At 53.0% G+C, this 18,579-nt stretch overlaps 1 protein-coding gene across 1 annotated transcript; it reads left to right on the plus strand.

Moving 5' to 3' along the window:
- Positions 1-5,805: 5,805 nt before the first annotated feature.
- On the plus strand, positions 5,806-18,270 carry DHDH (dihydrodiol dehydrogenase). The gene is made up of 7 exons (XM_036425690.2): positions 5,806-5,958; positions 6,521-6,632; positions 8,367-8,530; positions 12,833-13,085; positions 16,900-17,024; positions 17,723-17,876; positions 18,123-18,270. Exons 1-7 carry the CDS (start codon positions 5,869-5,871, stop codon positions 18,230-18,232), a joined length of 1,008 nt encoding a protein of 335 aa, XP_036281583.1. The 5' UTR covers positions 5,806-5,868; the 3' UTR covers positions 18,233-18,270.
- The last annotated feature ends 309 nt before the right edge of the window (positions 18,271-18,579 follow it).

The raw sequence follows: 18,579 nt of genomic DNA on the forward strand, positions 1-18,579 counted from the left end.
TCTTGGGAAAAAGGGAGCTGGACTATTGCAGTCGGGGAGACAGGCCCTCAGGGGTAGCGGGTCCCAGCTCTTTAAAGGACCGGATGTGGCTCCCACCGGAAATCGGAGGTCAGTGTTAGGCACCTCTGCTGGCTCCCGTCCCTGGGGAGACCTGTCCAGCCCCCGCCATCTGCGGCTCTTCGTTGGCAAGTGTCTCCCCCAAAGGACGCCCAGGGAACAGGAGAGGGCGGCTCAGGGGTCACCCAGGGCGCCCTGCAGGCACAGCGAGAAGGGAGCGCTGCCCTGGAGCGGCCTCCCGCCCGGCCTTTCGTTCCAGGCTGACGGGCCCTGTCTGTTCCTCTGAAAAGGATTCCCTTTTCATCTGCGTGTGCAAAGGGTTTACCCTGGTGACTCTCTCCCGCTGGCCGGTGTGGCTCATCGCCTGCACAAAAGGGTTGCGGGTTCCATCCTGGAGCTCCGGACCCTTCAGTCTGCAGGCTGATGCTCTGTCCACTGAGCCAAAACGGTCAGGGCGAGAGCCAAATTTTTTAACTTAAACTTCTCCTAACGCCACTTCTTCCAAATAGACTCGCCCAGGCCGTGGTATTTTGTGGAAGAGCCACACTCAAGGGGCCAAAGAGCCGCAGGTGGCTCGCTTTCCCACCTCTGAGCCCTCGCTCATGCTGTTCCCTCTGCCGCTGTTCCCCACGCCATCTCCACTGGCCTGATGCTGGCTGCCTGAGGGAGGACACGGAAAGCCTGGTGGCCCAGGCCCAGGCCCCGGCACCGGAAATATGTGTGTCCATTTGGCTCTTTCTGGAATTCCTGGCTGATCAGGGTAGAATGTGTCCAAGCTCAGACGGGGTACCTCCTAGCATCAAGCTTTTGCTTATTTTTTTTTTAAAAAAAATTTTAGGATTCCATTTCAATATTTCCGATTTATTTATTTTTTTATATTTTTATTGATTTTTTTACAGAGAGGGATAGAGAGTTAGAAACACCAATGAGAGAGAAACATCGATTAGCTGCCTCTTGCACACCCCCTACTGGGGATGTGCCCACAACCAACGTACATGCCCTTGACCGGAATCGAACCTGGGACCTTTCAGTCCTCAGGCCGACGCTCGATCCACTGAGCCATGCCAGTGGTTTCAGCCCTTCTGCTTGTTTCAAGGGGCTCAGAGCAGGCATCTTCCTCGGACTCTAGCCCTCAGCGCAGCCGGCTAAGGCCAGCAGCCCCCGGGAGGTGTTCTCGGACCCTTCGCCTCTGAATCCTGAGGCCTGTGCCCTCTGTCAGTCCCCGGCCTCTCACCCTGGGACCCAGACACGCTGTCCCTCGAGTAATCCCGTGGTCTGCCTCCCAGGGAGAGAAGGCGCCGGCTGCTGAAAGAGGGATTCCGGCCTCGGTCAGTGGTTATTTAATTACGAAGTAAACCAGACAGGGCGGGCGCGGCTCCGTGTGTGGGCTCTGGGCCTCACGGCTGGGTTTCAATCCGGACCCTCCCGTTTGTTTATGTGTGACACTGGGCGAGACCCTTTTAAAAATATATCTTTTTTAGCCAAAACTAGTTTGGCTCAGTGGATAGAGCATCGGTCTGTGGACTTTAAGGTCCCAGGTTCGATTCCGGTCAAGGGCATGCACCTTGGTTGCGGGCACATCCCCAGTGGGGAGTGTGCAAGAGGCAGCTGATCGATGATTCTCTTATGGATGTTTCTGACTCTCTATCCCTCTCTCTTCCTCTCTGTAAAAAATCAATAAAATATATTTAAAATATATATATTTTTAAATTTATTTCAGAAAGGAAGGGAGAGGAAGAGAGAGATAGAAACATCAGTGATGAGAGGGAATCATTGATCGGCTGCCTCCTGCACACCCCACACCAGGGATCCAGCCAGCAACCTGGGCATGAGCCCTTGACTGGAATCTTAACCGGGACCCTTCGAGGGTTGGGCAAGATTCTTGACCAGCCTGTGCCTCAGTTTCTTCCTCTGAGAAATGAGCCTAAGCACATGACGGAGGGCGGCTGTGAGGATGGTCTGGAAGCCTTTTTTAAAAAAAAATTATTATTATTATTTATTATTTTACAGAGAAGAAGGGAGAGAGATAGAGAGCTAGAAACGTTGATGAGAGAGAACCATCGACCAGCTGCCTCCTGCACGCCCCCCACTGGGGATGTGCCCGCAACCAAGGTACAGGCCCTTGACCGGAATCGAACCCGGGACCTTTCAGTCCGCAGGCCGACGCTCTATCCACTGAGCCACACCGGTTCCGGCTGGTCTGGAAGCCTTTAGCAGCGAGGGGGCTGAGACGACCTGGCTGGGAGCCTGTGGATCCATCGATCCACAGACGTGCGAGCGCCCGGACCGGCACGCAGAGGCAGCCAATCGCCGCTGCGCCTGTAGCATCGGTTCCATCGCTCTATCCCAGTGGCCGTCAAACTGCGGCTTGTGAGCCACAGGCGGCTCTTGGGCCCCTTGAGTGTGGCTCTCCCACAAAACACCACACGCGGGCGCACGTACAGTGCGATTGAAACTTCGGGGCCCGGGCGCAGAAGTCGGTTTTCGGCTCTCCCAAGGCATTTCAATCGTCGTCCTGTTGATATTTGGCTCTGTTGACTCATGAGTTTGGTGACCCCTGCTCTCTCCCTCTCCCTTCCTCTCTCTCAATGTGGGTCGCGGCTACAGTGTTTGGACAGGTCCAAGCCTCGGACTGAGGAGAGGGCACAGGCCTCCTGGCCACGTGTGAGCCCAGCGTGGAGGGCAGGGCCCTCAGCACAACCACAGCCAGCAGCTGGGCTGCCAGCGTGAGCCTCTGGTCCGAGCGCGTGGCCCCGCGCCGCCGTGACGTGGGCCTGGCAGAGGTCCGGGGCAGGTGGCTGAGGAGGATGGAAACCACGAGAACGCTGTGAACGTGGTGGCCAGCCCTCCTTTGCCGCGTGGCACCTGCTGTGAAATACAGACGCAGCGTGCGGGCGCTGGCGCCGTCTCTCAGGAAGCAGTGGCCCACGCAGACCCAGCTTTCACTCCCTCGTCCGTCTTTCCTAAGCCTTCCGGCCGCCCTCTCAGAGCCTGGCTGAGCTGGTGCCCACATGAGGCGCCCGGGGCTGAGCGTGCCACGGCCGTGCGGCTCCTCACATCTAAAAATCAGTTTAAAATATTTAAAATTCTGCCGAGACTGGTTTGGCTCAGTGGACAGAGCATCAGCCTGAGGACTGAAAGGTCCCGGGTTCGATTCCGGTCAAGGGCATGTACCTTGGTTGCGGGCACATCCCCAGTAGGGGTGGTGCAAGAGGCAGCTGATCCATGATTTTCTCTCTTCGATGTTTCTAACTCTCTGTCCCTCTCTCTTCCTCTCTGTAAAAAAATCAATAAAATATATTAAAATATATATATATATATTGATATATATATTTAAAAATATATTTAAAATTATTTTTTCCTCTTCCATTCCTCAATCCCCCAGAATTGATATTGTGTACTCAGTGCAATCCATTCATATTTTTAAATTATGTTTTATTGATTTTTTTTTTTTTTTACAGAGAGGAAGGGAGAGGGAGAGAGAGTTAGAAACATCCATCAAAAAAAAAAAAAAAAGAAACATCGATCAGCTGCCACCTGCACACCCCCTACTGGGGATGTGCCTGCAACCAACGGGCATGCCCTTCACCGGAATCAAATGTGACCCTTGAGTCCACAGGCCGACGCTCTGTCCACTGAGCCAAACCAGCCAGGCCCCATTCCTATTTTTATTCAGCGGTTTGTGTGAGCTTGGAACCTGTGAGTCCCCGTGGGAAACTCAGGTCTTAATTAAATGTCTACAAGGGAAGGGGGAGGGATTAATTCTCTGGGGGTGACGTTGGCCAGCTCTGCCAATTGACTTAGAGGATAATCATTTGTTATAGTTCGTCTGCTGGACTCCAGAGCTGTTAATCCTCTTAGCTCTCTATTGTGACCTCTGTTTTTCAAAATAAGAAAGGGAGACTCAGGCCCAGCTGTGGAGGCACAGTGGATGGAGCATCCTCCCATGGAGGTCCCGGGTTCGATTCCCAGTCAGGCACATGCCCGAGTTCTGGGCTCGATCCCCAGTAGGGGGCGTGCAGGAGGCAGCCGATCCAGGATTCTGTGTCATCGTTGATGTTTCTCTCTCTCTTTCCCTCTCCCTTCCTCTCTGAAATCAATACAAATATATTTTTGTAAAAAAAAAAAAAGAAAAGAAAGAAAAGAGAGACCCAGGAAGGGAAACCCCTCTGCACAGCAGCAGAGCCAGGAAGTGGCGAGGAGGGTTGGGGCATGCCGCCTGGCTCGGGTTCAGAGGCACTGCAGCCCGGCTTCTGAAACCGTGGTCTTGGGAAGCAGCCAGTTTGCAGGTCTTCGCATCTCAGAGGAGGCACTCTGAGTCTGCTTCTCTCTGTAAATGGGGGGCGACAGAAGCCAGTGCGCAGGTCCGTGGTAAAAAGTAGGGATGAGGAAAGTAAACAGGGGCCCTGGACTACCTCAGCATGTGCTCTATAAATATTAGTAATTATTATTATCTTTGCTATTACCGTCCTCTCTGTGTGTTTTAAATATATATATTTTATTGCCGAAACCGGTTTGGCTCAGTGGTAGAGCGTCGGTCTGCAGACTGAAAGGTCCCGGGTTCGATTCCCGTCAAGGGCATGTCAGTTGATTGCAGGCACATCCCCGGTAGGGGGTGTGCAAGAGGCAGCTGGTCAATGTTTCTCTCTCATTGGCATTTCTAGCTCTCTATCTCTCTCCCTTCCTCTCTGTAAAGAAGAAATAAAATATATTTTTAAAAAATATATATATTATTGATTTTAGAGGGGAAGGGAGAAGGAGAGAGGAATAGAAACATCAATGATGAGAGAGAACCATTGATTAGCTGCCTTCTGCACGTCCGCTACCGGGGATGGGGCCCACAGCCCCAGCATGCGCCCTCGCCTGGATTCAAACCCGGGACCCCTCAGTCCTCAGGCCGACGCTCTATCCGTTGAGCCAAACCAACCTGGGCTCTGTATGTGTTTTTTAAAGAATCTTTTTTCATTTCATTTCATTTATTTATTTATCTTAAGGATATTTCTTTTACTGATTTTTAGAGAGAGTGGAAGGTAGAGGGGGAGAGAGAGAGAGAGGCATCAATGTGAGAGAGAGACATGGATTGGTTGCCTCCTGCATGCGCCTGACCGGCGTCAGGATGGAGCCTGCACCCGAGGCACCTGCCCTTGACCCGAATTGAACCCGGGACCCTTCAGATTGCGGGCTGAGGTTCTATCCACTGAGCCACACCAGAGCTATCCTCTCTCTCCCTGGACAATGCCTAAGGGTGCGCGACTTTCTCAGCAAAAGAGGGGGAGGCTGGGGAGCAGGAAAGAAAACAGGCCCCAGGGATAAGGTGAGCAGACGTCCTGTCCCGATTTCGGCGGGACAGTCCCGCTCTCAAACAATTTGTCCCGCGTCCCGCGGCGTTTTAAGAAAGTCCCGATTTTTTGGAAAGAATCTTTTTTAAAAAAGAATCGGGACTTTTTTAAAACGCCGCGGGACGCGGGACAGTTTGTTAAAAAGCGGGACGTCTGGTCACCTTACCCAAGGACCAATCTGAGGAGAAAAGCCCTCTGCACTTGTCCTGCGGTTACAAGTCCGGAGGCGGCCGCGAGGTGTCTCTGGTCCCACCCCCAAGGCGGAGCCAACGGTACGCTCTCCCAATGGGGACGCTAGGATTAAACGCCCTCTTGGCATTGGGCGGGACGCGCAGGCGGGGTGGCCAATGAGAAGCGGCGTCGGGCCAATGGGGGCGGAGAAAGGGGTCACGCCCCCGGTGGGCGCGGCGTCGGGGCCTAATTCATTCCGGCGGGGGGAGCAGCGCGTGTGGGGACCGCGGACTCGGCGGCGATGGCGCTTCGCTGGGGCATCGTGTCCGCCGGCTTGATCTCCAGCGACTTCACGGCGGTGCTGCGGACGCTGCCTCGCTCCGAGCACCAGGTGCGGCGCCCCCCCCTCCGGGGTCCTGGGGCCGGGCCTCCTGGGTCCGAGGGACTTAGGGTCCGGACTTCCGAGTCCTCAAGGCGGTGAAACAACTGATTCCGTCCCCTCTCCTCTCCGCTGCTGTTATAAACGCGGCTCCGGCCCCAGCCGGCTTGGCTCAGTGGGTAGAGCGTCGGCCTGCGGACCGAAGGGTCCCGGGTTCGATTCCGGGTTGTGGGCTCCATCCCCAGTGGGGGGCGTGCAGGAGGCAGCTGATCAATGATTCTCTCTGATCATTGATGTTTTCTATCTCTCCTTCCTTTCTCTCTGAAATCAATCAATCAATATATATATTTTAAAAAATACACGCCAGCTCCGGGAGGCTGGTCCAATGAAGAGAAGGCATTTTGGGGGCTTGACCATCGCTTGCCTCATCGCTCTCCCAGGACCCCAGTGTCCAGCCTCCGGTCACCGCCCCCCCAGGACCAAACCCCCCTCCCCGTCTTGGGGGTGTAGTTCCCGCCTCCCTTGGGGCCCCTCCATCACCTCCCTCCTCCATCACCTCCCGCCTGTGTCTCAGGTGGTGGCCGTGGCGGCCCGCGACCTGAGCCGCGCCAAGGAGTTTGCACGGAAGCACGACATCCCCAAGGCCTTCGGGTCCTACGAGGAGCTGGCCAAGGACCCGGACGTGGGTGAATGACCTGCGCCCGGGGTGGGGGTGGGGGTAGGGGTGGGGCGGAGGGGGTGTGCTGGAGCTCCGCAGCCCCTGCAAGGCCCGAGGGATGGGCCGGCCCTTTGGACTTGGGAAGGGACTTGGCTGGGAGGCGGGGTTTGGTCTGGGGTGAGCCGTCTCGGGTGAATCGTGCACAGGAACCAGGCCTCCGCCACGAAAGCGGCTCTTGAATTTCTTTTCTTTTTAAAAAATATATTGTATTGATATTTTACAGAGGTTGGGGGGAGGGATAGAGAGTTAGAAACATCGATGAGAGAGAAACATCCATCCATGTGGCTCAGTGGTTGAGCGTGGTCCATGCCCTTGACTGAAATCGAACCCCGGACCTTTCAGTCCGCAGGCCGGCGCCCTGTCCACTGAGCCACACCGGTTAGCGCGGGTCTTGAATGTCTTAAGGGAGCCAGTCCAGGCTCCAGCCATGTCCCGTGGCCGTGGCCGTGTCCCCGCCGGGCCTGGATGGACAGGAGGGACAGCCTGTGTGGCCTGGCCCTGGCGTCAGCCTGCCTGGTCTTCCTCCTCCGCTTGCCCCTCTCAGTTTCCTTATTTTTATTTTATTATTTTTAAATATATGTTTTTATCGATTTCAGAGAGAAAGGGAGAGGAAGAGAGAGGGACATCAATGATGAGAGAGAATCACTGACTGGCTGCCTCCTGCACGCTCCCTGCTGGGAATGGAGCCCGCACTGGGCCTGTGCCCTTGGCTGGGAATGGAGCTTGACTTCCTGGTTCATATGTGACCCCACCACCACTGAGCCACACCATGGGCTCCGTGTCCTCATTTTAAAACGGACAGAATGGCCTGGCCGGTGTGGCTCAATGGTTGAACATCCACCTAATGAACTAGGGTGTCAGGGTTCAGGTGGGCTCAGATACCCAGTAGGGTGTAGAGGCAGCGGATAAGTGATTGTCTCATCATTGCTATTTTTTAAATATATTTTATTGATTTTTTACAGAGAGGAAGGGAGAGGGAGAGAGAGCTAGAAACGTCGATGAGATAGACATCGACCAGCTGCCTCTTGCACACCCCCTACTGGGGATGTGCCCGCAACCAGCGTACATGCCCCTAACCAGAATCGGATCTGGGACCTTTCAGTTCGCAGACGGACGCTCTACAACTGAGCCAAACCAGTTTCGGCTCATCAGTGCTATTTCTGTCTCTCTCTCTCCCCTGCCTTTCCCCTCTGAAATTATTAAAATATATGTAAAGCCATGACTGGTTTGGCTCATTGGATAGAGCATCAGCCTGGAGACTGAAGGGTCCCAGGTTCGATTCCGGTCAAGGGCATGTGCGTTGGTTGCAGGCACATCCCCAGGAAGAGGTGTGCAGGAGGCAGCTGATCGATGTTTCTCTCTCATTGATGATTCTAACTCTCTCTCCCTCTCCCTTTCTCTCTGTAAAAGATCGATAAAATATATTTTTTGGGAAATATATATATATATATTTTAAAAAACAGCAACTACAACGGGCGGAATAACAGTATCTTCCGGTTGGTGTTGGCGGATAAGTTGTCACGTCACTGCGGAGGCCTGCAGTGAGCTCAGAGGAAGGGGTGGTAGCCAGGGGAGACTAGGGTTTGGCCCAGGCGGGAGGACCTGGTCCCAGGTTGGGGGACACCCCAATTCCTTGGATGCTGGAGGCGAGCCTTGGGGGCTGGTGGGGCGTCCGGTCTCTGACCCCCTCCCTCTCGCCCAGAGGTGGCCTACGTGGGCACCCAGCACCCGCAGCACAAGGCGGCCGTGCTGCTGTGCCTGCGGGCGGGCAAAGCCGTGCTGTGCGAGAAGCCGCTGGGCGTCACCGCGGCCGAAGTGCGGGAGATGGCGGCGGAGGCCCGCTCCCAGGGCCTCTTCCTCATGGAGGTGAGCGCGGGGCGGCCCTCACACGTCCCTCACCACATGCCTCATGCCCTCCCCGGCCGTCCCTCACCACATCCCTCATCCCTCCCCGGCCGCGGGCCCCTGGACACTGGGAGGGACGCCCGGGGGGTCGTCACGAGTGAAGATGACCGCAGCATGGCCTGGCCCGTGTGGCTCAGGGGTGAGCGTGGACCTATGACCCAGGAGGCCCCGGTTTGATTCCTGGTCAGGGCACATGACTGGGCTGCAGGTTTGATCCCTGGTATGGGGTGTGCAGGAGGCAGCTGATCCCTGACTCCCTCTCACCATTGATGTTTCTCTCTCCTCCCTTCCTCTCTGAAGTCAATAAAAATATATTTCAGGCCACGCCGTTCCCGGGCGGGAGGCCTGGCTTTGGGCCCTGAGCCGCCCGGGCTGCCTGGGGCACCCTCTGTCAGACGCTCTGGAAGTGATGCCAGCAGTGAGGGCACAGAGTGGCCGTGGGCTCCGTTCGGGTGGGTTTCCGGGGATGGGAGGGACCGAGGAACAGACAGCCCTCAGGCACAGGCTTTGTGTGTGTGTGTGTGTGTGTGTAATATATTTTATTGATTTTTTACAGAGAGGAAGGGAGAGGGATAGAGAGTCAGAAACATCGAGGAGAGAGAAACATGGATCAGCTGCCTCCTGCACACCCCCTACTGGGGATGTGCCTGCAACCAAGTTACGTGCTCTTGACCGGAATCGAACCTGGGACCTTTTAGTCCCCAGACTGACGCTCTAGCCACTGAGCCAAACCGGTTTCGGCTGTGTGTGTGTGTGTGTGTGTGTGTGTGTGTGTGTGTTTTAATATATCTTTATTGATTTCAGAAAAGGAGAGGGAGAGAGAGATACAAACATCAATGATGAGAATCATTGATCGGCTGTCTCCTGCACGCCCCTTACTGGGGATCAAGCCCACAACCCAGGCAGGTGCCCTTGACCAGAATTGAACCCGGGACCCTTCAGTCCACAGGCCGACGCTCTATCCACGGAGCCGAACCAGCTAGGGTGGCATTCTTTGTGCTTGCCTTTATCAGACTTGGACATGCGCAGGGGACTTTGACACCTTGCAGATTGCTAGTAATCCAAGTGGCTGCCAGGGGCAGTGAGAACCGGCAGAGTTAACATGGCCACCACCTGGTCCCTGGAAGCTATTTTAGTGTTAAGGAATATTATGGAGTTTTTTTATTTTTTATTTTTTCAAATATATTTTATTGATTTTTTACCGAGAAGAAAGGAGAGGGACAGAAAGTTAGAAACGTTGATGGGAGAGAATCATCGATCAGCCGCCTCCCGCATACCCCCCCACCGGGGATGTGCCCACAATCCAGGCTCATGCCCCTGACAGGAATCGAACCCGGGGCCCTTCAGTCTGCAGATGGATGCTCTATCCACTGAGCCAAACCGGTTTCGGCTATGGAGGTTTTTTTTTTTTTATGTTTTAAAATATATTTTTTATTGACTTCAGAGAAGGAGGGAGAGGGCAAGAGAGATAGAAGCATCAACAATGAGAGAATCCTTGATCAGTTGCTTCCTGCACGCCCCACACTGAAGATGGAGCCGGTGACACAGGCCTGTGCCCTGACCAGGAATCGAACTGTGACCTTCTGGAAGGTTCATAGGTTGCACTCAACCACTGAGCCACACCGGCCAGGCTGTTATGGCTTTCAGACCTTGCAGGTTCTGGCAGTAGTAGCAACAGCTGCCTCTTACTTCCCCGTGTCCCACGCAGCTGTCATACGCCTGCTGTTACAGAGCCTCCAGCCTGTAAAACCCCATTTGCCCAAGAAGCACTGGAGATTTATCACTTTATGACTCGGTGCCTCTGGTTCTCCCTGTGCCTGCCAGCGCCAACGTTCTGTGAGTTTATTGCTTCTGCATTTTTTATTGGCCCTTAACGTGTGCCACCTCCAACCCCTGGGCACTCAGAATGTATAAGAGGAAGGCTCGGTTTTCAAGTTCAAGGTCACGGAAATGGCAACCCCAGTGCTCAGCTGCGTGGACTTTGGTGGACCTAGTACTGGGTGCGCAGTCAACAGAGCCCCGCCTGGGGGTTGGTCAAGGAGGTTTCCTACCGGTAGGGACTGACCTGAGCCTTAAAGAAACAGTAAGCTGAAACCGGTTTGGCTTAGTGGATAGAGCGTCGGCCTGCGGACTGAAAGGTCCCAGGTTCAATTCCGGTCAAGGGCATGTACATAGGTTGCACGCACCCCCAATAGGGGGTGTGCAAGAGGCAGCTGGTTGATGTTTCTCATCAATGTTTCTAACTCTCTATCCCCCTGCCTTCCTCTCTGTAAAATTAATAAAATGTATTTTTAAAAATAATAATAAAAATAAAAGGAACAGTAAATTGCACAGGTGAATAGGCCAGACGGGGAAAGCAGAAGCAAGATTTAAAGGAAACCAGCACGGGCAGATTTCATGTATTTAGTGTGAACTTGATCCTGGATTAGTCATGATTGCTGGCTTTCGAGTGAGAGGATCCTAGGCTCCAGTCTCCCAGCTCCTAGCTCTGTGACCTTGGGCCAGTAACACGACTCAGCTCGGCTTCAGCTTTCTCATGTGTGGAATGGACATGAGGACAGCCACCTGGCAGGCATGTGGGGAGGATTCATTATGCAAAAGCTGTACACAGACAGTGTCTTGTCCAGAACACACACACACACACACACACACACACACAGCCAACAAATGGGAGCTGATATTAGTGATGGGGAACCATGGGAGGGAGCAGGGGAAGGGCGAGGCTGGATCAGCTCCAGGAGAAGCTAAGACCCCTCTGGGGCCACGTGGGCCCAGACTGGAGGGGAGAGGCGGGGAGTAAAGTTGGCCAGAGCTGCCATAAAGAGTGCCAGACTGGGCGGCTTAAACGGCAGAGATATATCCCCTCACACATCTGGAGGCTGGAAGTTTGAGATAAAGGTGTCAGCAGGGCTGGTTTCTCCTGAGGCCTCTCTCCTCAGCTTGGAGATGGCCATCTTCTCCCTCGGTCTTCACACGGTCTTGCCTCTGTGCATGTGTGCGTCCTCATCTCTCTTTTTTAAAACATATTTTTATGGATTTCAGAGAGGAAGGGAGAGAGAGAGAGAGAGGGAAACATCAATGATGAGAGACAATCATTGATCAGCTGCCTTCTGCACGCCCCCTATTGGGGATCGAGCCCACAAGAGCATGTGCCCTTGACCGGAATCAAATCTGGGACCTTCAGTCCCCAGGCCGAAGCTCCATCCACTGAGCCAAACTGGCGAGGGCTTCATCTCTTCTTGATAAGGACACAAGTCCTACTGGATTTGGGCCAGCCCTAAACAACTCATTGTAACTTAATTGATGCTTTATAATTACCTCTTTAAAAACCCTGTCACCGAATACACTCAGATTGGGAGGTACTGAATTTGGTGGGGACAGAATTCAGCCCGTAACATTGGGAGACTGGGGTAATGATACGGAAAAGAAAAGACAAAGCTGGAGTTGGGGACATGGGTGTCCAGAGCAGGGGAGAAGGTAGAGAGTCGGGCAGGGCACACTTGGGGACTGTGGGCTGTGGAGGGAAGGGGGAGTGTATAGTTTAGAGGCTGAACCCCATGGGTGGGGAAAGGAGGTGTATGTAATACTTTAAACAATAAAGAATCTACACTAATAAAATATTAATACGCAAACTGACCATACCTTCCCAATTCCCACCAGCCAATCAGGAGTGAGTATGCAAATTAACCAGGAAAGGTGGTGGGTTGATTTGCATACGCAGGCCCTGGCACATATGTGGTGATGACGAAGGCCTTCCACACTGCTCCAGCTGCTGGGGGCTCTGGGCAGCAGGGGAAGGCGGAAAGGCAGTCCAGCCAGGGGAAGGAAGGCCCATTTTTGCACAAATCTTTGTTCATTGGGCCTCTAGTTTATTTATTTTTATTATTTTATTTTATTATTTTTTAAATATATTTTGTTGATTTTTTACAGAGAGGAAGGGAGAGAGATAGAGAGCCAGAAACGTCGATGAAAGAGAAACATCGACCAGCCGCCTCCTGCACATCCCCCACCCGTTATGTGCCCGCAGCCAACGTACATGCTCTTGACCGGAATCGAACCCGGGACCTTTCAGTCCGCAGACCGACGCTCTACCACTGAGCCAAACTGGTTTCAGCTGGGCCTCTAGTTTAAATAATAATAATAATAATAATAATAATAATAATAATAATAAAGATTGAACCGCAGAAGGGAGAACTGCTTGGTTAACTTCTGACCCCTTTCCTTCCGTTTCCCGTCCTGCTCTCTCCCCTCCGGGGGCGTCAGGCCATCTGGACCCGCTTCTTTCCTGCCCTAGAGGCCCTGAGGGCTGCTCTGGCCCAGGGAGCGCTGGGGGACCTTCGCGTGGCTCGGGCAGAATTCGGGGTAAACCTCACTCACGTCCCACGGGCCACGGACTGGGCCCAGGCTGGCGGTGGCCTGCTGGACATCGGCATCTACTGCGCCCAGTTCATCTCCATGGTCTTCGGTGGGCAGAAGCCGGAGAAGATTTCCGCCATGGGAAGGCGCTATGAAACAGGTACGGTCTCTTCCGAACTGTCTGATGGTGATAAGAGTGATCCCCTCTTACTGGGTGCACTGGCCTGGGAATAAGTCTAACGGCTCATGAAAATCAGGCGAGCCCGCCGAAGAAATCTCCTGTAAGGAGTGGAAGAGGGTCAAGTGTGGTCAGGCTCTGTGTTAGCATTTTGCTGTGTGATCTTAGTCAAGGCACTCAGCCTCTCTGAGTCTTAATAGTTACTGAACCACACCCTGCACGTCCAGTGATGAACCTGAGGGGGGCAGTGAAGGGTTAAAGAAAACAGACAAGAGAATATAGCTGGGGCCAGGCGGATCACTGCGCCTGGACGAGGAAACAGTGACACAGCCTGTAAGCGGAGTCTTTATTTTACAGTCAGAGCAAAACAAGGGAGTGGTCAAGATGTTTACGATGTTCTTGAGTTTCAGTCTCCTTAGTTGCAAGCACCTGAGAACTCTATCAAGCTTTGTTTTGACGGCACTTGGCTGCCCCTCCCACAGCCCCATCCCTCAGCCGCCTAGGATCACAGAGTCGGACCAGAAGGCCAAGCTTACAGCCTTAGCCTTTGGCTATATTTGTGCCGGGAGGGCTTTGCCCTCCAAGCTGGGACTTGTATGTGGCTTTGCCACAGGAGGAGCGTGCCCTCTCATCAGTCTGAGACTGGAACCTATCCAAAGGCTGTAGCCACTCCCCACAACGTACTGGTAAAATGTCAATAATAGGGTTGTTATGAAAAGTTAATAAAGTAACTGTTGAGGCAAATTAAGCAGTTAATGAATATAAAGGACTATTACTTTTAAAGTTATCTCAGTTAGCCTTTGCTACAAAACAAACTACCCCAAAATGTGGTGCCTCAGATAACAATCACTTATTCACCTGTGATTCTGTGGGTTGGCCGCTTGGGCTGGGCTCAGCTGGAGCGGCTCTTCTGCTGGTCTTATGCAGTGCCCGTCCGCCAGCTGTGCCACTGGAGCTGGAGGGTCTAGGTGGCCTCTCCAGCCGGCCAGCTCGGGTGCATTCACATCTCAGAGTTCTGGCTGCAGCAAAAGGAGGGCAGGCCCCAAAGTGTTTGCTAACTGTTCCCTGGCCCAAAGCCAGCTCAGATGTCAGAGGTGGCCAAATAGTCATATCCCAAAGGGGCCCACATTGGGAAATAAGAGGTTTACTGAGGCCGTCTTTGCAAATAGTACCACAGAAAGCAACAAATAACCAACCAGGAAAAGAATACCTGGAGTGAAGACCACATTTTTGTTGTTGTTAATCCTCACCGGAGGATATTTTCCCATTGATTTTTAGAGAGAGTGGAAGGAAGGAGGAGAGACAGAAAGAGAGAAAGAAAGAGAGAGAGAGAGAGAGAGAGAGAGAGAGAGGGAGAGAAGCATCAATGTGAGAGTGACACATTGATTAGTTGCCTTCCAGGGCCAGAGATCAAGCCTGCAACCAAGATTGACTGGAATCAAGCCTTCTGTGTGCGGGCCAACTCTCTATCCATTGAGCCAAACCAGCTAGGAATGAAGGCCACATTTTAGAAAGCCGTCTCAGTCTACCATCTGACCAATTTCTAGGCTAAATATAGCTCTAACACCAGATACCACTTTTTTTTTTTTTAATATATATTTTATTGATTTTTTACAGAGATGAAGGGAGAGGGATAGAGAGTCAGAAACATCGATCAGCTGCCTCCTGCACACCCCCTACTGGGGACGTGCCCACAACCAAGGCACATGCCCTTGACCAGAATCAAACCTGGGACCCCTCAGTCCACAGGCCGACGTTCTATGCACTGGGCCAACGGTTTAGGCAGATCCCACTTATTAAGTGCTTCCTCTACAACAGGGTTTTATTATAGGTACTAGGGGCCTGGTGCATGAAATTCGTGCACCAGTAGGGTCCGTAGGCTTGGCCGGTGATCAGGGCTAATTGGGGCCTTCCAGCTGCTGGCCCTGGCCTTCCTTCCTTCCACACCATCCCCTGATGGTCAGCACACGTCATTGCGAGCGGTCCAACTCCCAGTGGGTTGAACTCCGGAGGGGACAATTTTCATATTAGTCTTTTATTATATAGGATGGTCTCCCTGAGGTAACTACTGTATATTACTGTTGTCCCCATTTTACAGATGAGCAAACTGAGGTTCAGAGACAGGAAGTGACTTGTCTAGGTTCACACAGCAGATCCAGGATTAGAACGTGGGCTTGTCTGGGGCCAGAGAGAACTGGCTCAGTAGGTTCTTCCAGCCACTGCATGTCCAGTGTGTCCCAGAACCAGGCTAGTACTTGACTGTACTTAATTTTTTTGACGCATTTAAAAAAATGTTTTTATTTATTTTAGAGAGAGAGGAAGGGAGAGGGAGAGAAACACTGATCCGCTGCCTCTCCCATGCCCACAACCCATGCATGTGCCCTGACTGGGAATGGAACCTGCAACCTCTCGGTGAATGGGTCAACACTCAACCAACTGAGCCATGCTGGCTAGGGCTATTTAATTAAAAATAAATATATATATATATATATATATATATATATATATATATATATATATATATTATTGATTTTTTACAGAGAGGAAGGGAGAGAGATAGAGAGATAGAAACGTCGATGAGAGAGAACCATCGACCAGCTGCCTCTTGCACACTCCCCACTGGGGATGTGCCCTCAACCCAGGTACATGCCCCTGACCGGAATCAAACCTGGGACCTTTCAGTCTGCAGATCGATGCTCTACCACTGAGCCAAACTGGTTTCGGCAGGCTATTTAATTTTTAACTAATGCTCACCTCTCTCTCATTCCGATCTAAATAGATGAAGTGCTTTAGGCATTTTAATCCTTTAATGTAGTGCTTATAGCAACTCTGTGAGGCAGGCTCTAGTCTCATTTTAGAGATGAGGAAATGGATTCTCACACGCCTATACTGCAAGTGTTTATGAGGAAGAAACTAAATTCACAGAGACAAAGTCTCTTTTCTTTCCTTTTCTTTTCTTTTTCTTTCTTTTTTTTTTTTTTTTAGCATTTATTTGTTTATGTATTTTGGGAACAGCCTACTGAAATCATCCGCATACCATACAGTTTATTCATTTAAAGTGTATCATTCCAGCCCAGCTTGTGTGACTCAGTGGTTGAGCATCAACCTAAAAACGTGGTCGGCAAACTGCGGCTCGCGAGCCACATGCTGCTCGTTGGCCCCTTGAGCGTGGCTCTTCCACAAAATACCATGGCCTGGGTGATCTATTTTGAAGAAGTGGCGTTAGAAGAAGTTGAAGTTTAAAAAATGCGACTCTCAAAAGAAATTTCAGTTGTTGTTCTGTGGATATTTGGCTCTGCTGACTAATGAGTTTGCCGACCACTGGACTAGAAGGTCACGGTTCCATTCCTGGTCAAGGCACATGCCAAGATTGCATTCCATCTCTTTCCCCCTCTCCTTTCCTCTTTGAAATCGTGTGTGTGTGTGTGTGTGTGTGTGTGTGTAATTCCATGGCTTTAGTGTGTTCACCAAGTTATATACTTACCATTATAAACAATTTTAGAATATTTTTATTACTAAAATACAAAAAAAAAAAAACCCACACAAATTACCCAATTCTCCCAAACCGCTGAGCCCTAAGCAACCATTAATGTACTTTCTGGCTCTGTGGGGTTTGCCAAATGTTGGACATTTCACACCAACGGAGTCCTGCCACGTGTGGGCCTGCGGGTGTGGCCTCAGTCCTGGTCACACATGCTCCATCCTCTTTCGCGGCTGCTGCGTGAGAGACGGGGCCTCCCGCCCGAGCTGCACGGGCAGGTTTGCGCCAGGCTCGCCCCTGTGCTGTGCTCCCCAGGTGTGGACGACACGGTGTCCGTGCTGCTGCAGTACCCAGGCGGGGCCCACGGCAGCTTCACCTGCAGCATCACGGCCCAGCTCCCCAACGCGGCCTACGTGAGCGGCACCGGGGGCGCGGCCCAGGTGAGGCGCTGCGGCCGCGCGGGGCGGGCCCTTCGCCCGGGACTGGCCTATCCCCACCATGGCTAAGGAATCCACCCCGCACCCCCAGGCCGGGCCATGGGGTCTGGGCCTCGGGCTCCCGGAGGCGGACCTGCGGGCCTGTTAGGAACCCTCAGTCCTGATAAGAAACCAGCTCTTATCATCGGCCCCGCTCAGAAGGCAGTGGTGACCTTCGGAACTGATCCAGAGGTCACCGCAGAGCAGCTTCATGGGCTGCCTCGGCCAAGTTGCTGGAAAGAAACCCTGTTCTTAGCAGAAGAGTTTGACCTCGTCCCAGCTGCATCTCTGCGTGTCCATGTTGGCCTGGAGCTGGGTATGGGCATGAGCTAGGCCCCCAGGGCTCTGCAGTTATAAACCGTCTCCTGGGGGATGCGAAGGTGCTGGATGCTGTCAAAGTGGAGATGGGCCGATGAGCATCTCCCCGAGGCTCCAGCATCCCTTCAGAGGGCCCTGCCCCTGGGGACAGGGACCTACAGGCTTCTAGGAGATGCGAAACAGACTCCCAGCAACCGGGTTTGGGGGCTCCAGCCTCCCTAAGGATGGATAAGGGGCCGCCAGCCCTTCACCAGCAGGTGAGGGAGGGAGGCCCTGAGCATCACCAGGCGGGGCCCCAGCAGCCCTGTTGGTGAGGGCAGAGGCCACCAGTTTTCTCCCCGCAGATCTCCGCCCCCTGCTGGTGTCCCACAGAACTGGTGGTGAAGGGGGAGCGTAGGGAGTTCCCGCTGCCTCCCTCCCCCGGCCAGGAGTTCAATTTTACCAACGGAGCGGGCATGATCTACGAGGCCAGGCATGTCCGGGAGTGCCTGCGCCAGGGTAAGGCTGTGGAGGGCAGTGGGGTGGTGGGGTACGGGGTGGGAGGGCAAGCCTGGTGAGGGAGGAGGGACCCTCCCCACACCTAGGTACTCAAGCAGATGTTTAGAACTACGCCTCCCAGGTTCCCATGGGACATCATTTGCCTGAACCATGCGCTAAGGTGGTGCCTCGTGGGATTCTGGGAATTGTAGTTCTTTTGTGTCTTTGGAGCGTGGGAAGGGGTTTTCTAACTGCGCTCTCTCCCAGGCCTGAAGGAAAGTCCTGTGATGCCCCTGGCGGAAAGCGAGCTCCTGGCTGACATCCTGGAGGAGGTGAGGAAGGCTATTGGAGTCACCTTCCCCCAGGACAAGCCCTGATGTCAGCCCTCAGTAAATAAAGACATGGTTTCCACAGAGACACTGGTGGTGATGGTTTGGTGGGCGCAGGGAGAGCATTATGTTAAGCAAAATAAGCCAGGCAATGAAAGAAAAATACCACAGGAGCCGAAACCGGTATGGCTCAGTGGATAGAGTGTGGGCCTGCGGACTGAAGGGTCCCAGGTTCGATTCCTGTGGGGGGGGTGTGCAGGAGGCAGCTGATCAATGTTTCTCTCATTGATGTTTCCAACTCTCTATCCCTCTCCCTTCCTCTCTGTAAAAAAAAAAAAAAAATCAATAAAATAGCCGAGACCAGTTTGGCTCAATGGATGGAGCGTCAGCTTGGG

The sequence above is a fragment of the Pipistrellus kuhlii genome, unplaced genomic scaffold (assembly GCF_014108245.1).
Source record: "Pipistrellus kuhlii isolate mPipKuh1 unplaced genomic scaffold, mPipKuh1.p scaffold_m20_p_84, whole genome shotgun sequence".
NCBI lineage: Eukaryota > Metazoa > Chordata > Mammalia > Chiroptera > Vespertilionidae > Pipistrellus > Pipistrellus kuhlii.

What these genes read in the sequence shown, in the direction of transcription:
- DHDH (XM_036425690.2), top strand. Translation starts at nt 5,869, where the DNA reads ATGGCGCTTCGCTGGGGCATCGTGTCCGCCGGCTTGATCTCCAGCGAC. An exon ending in GGGAAGGCGCTATGAAACAG is followed by an intron (nt 13,086 to 16,899) that starts GTACGGTCTCTT and finishes TGTGCTCCCCAG; the next exon opens with GTGTGGACGACACGGTGTCC. An exon ending in CCGGGAGTGCCTGCGCCAGG is followed by an intron (nt 17,877 to 18,122) that starts GTAAGGCTGTGG and finishes GCTCTCTCCCAG; the next exon opens with GCCTGAAGGAAAGTCCTGTG.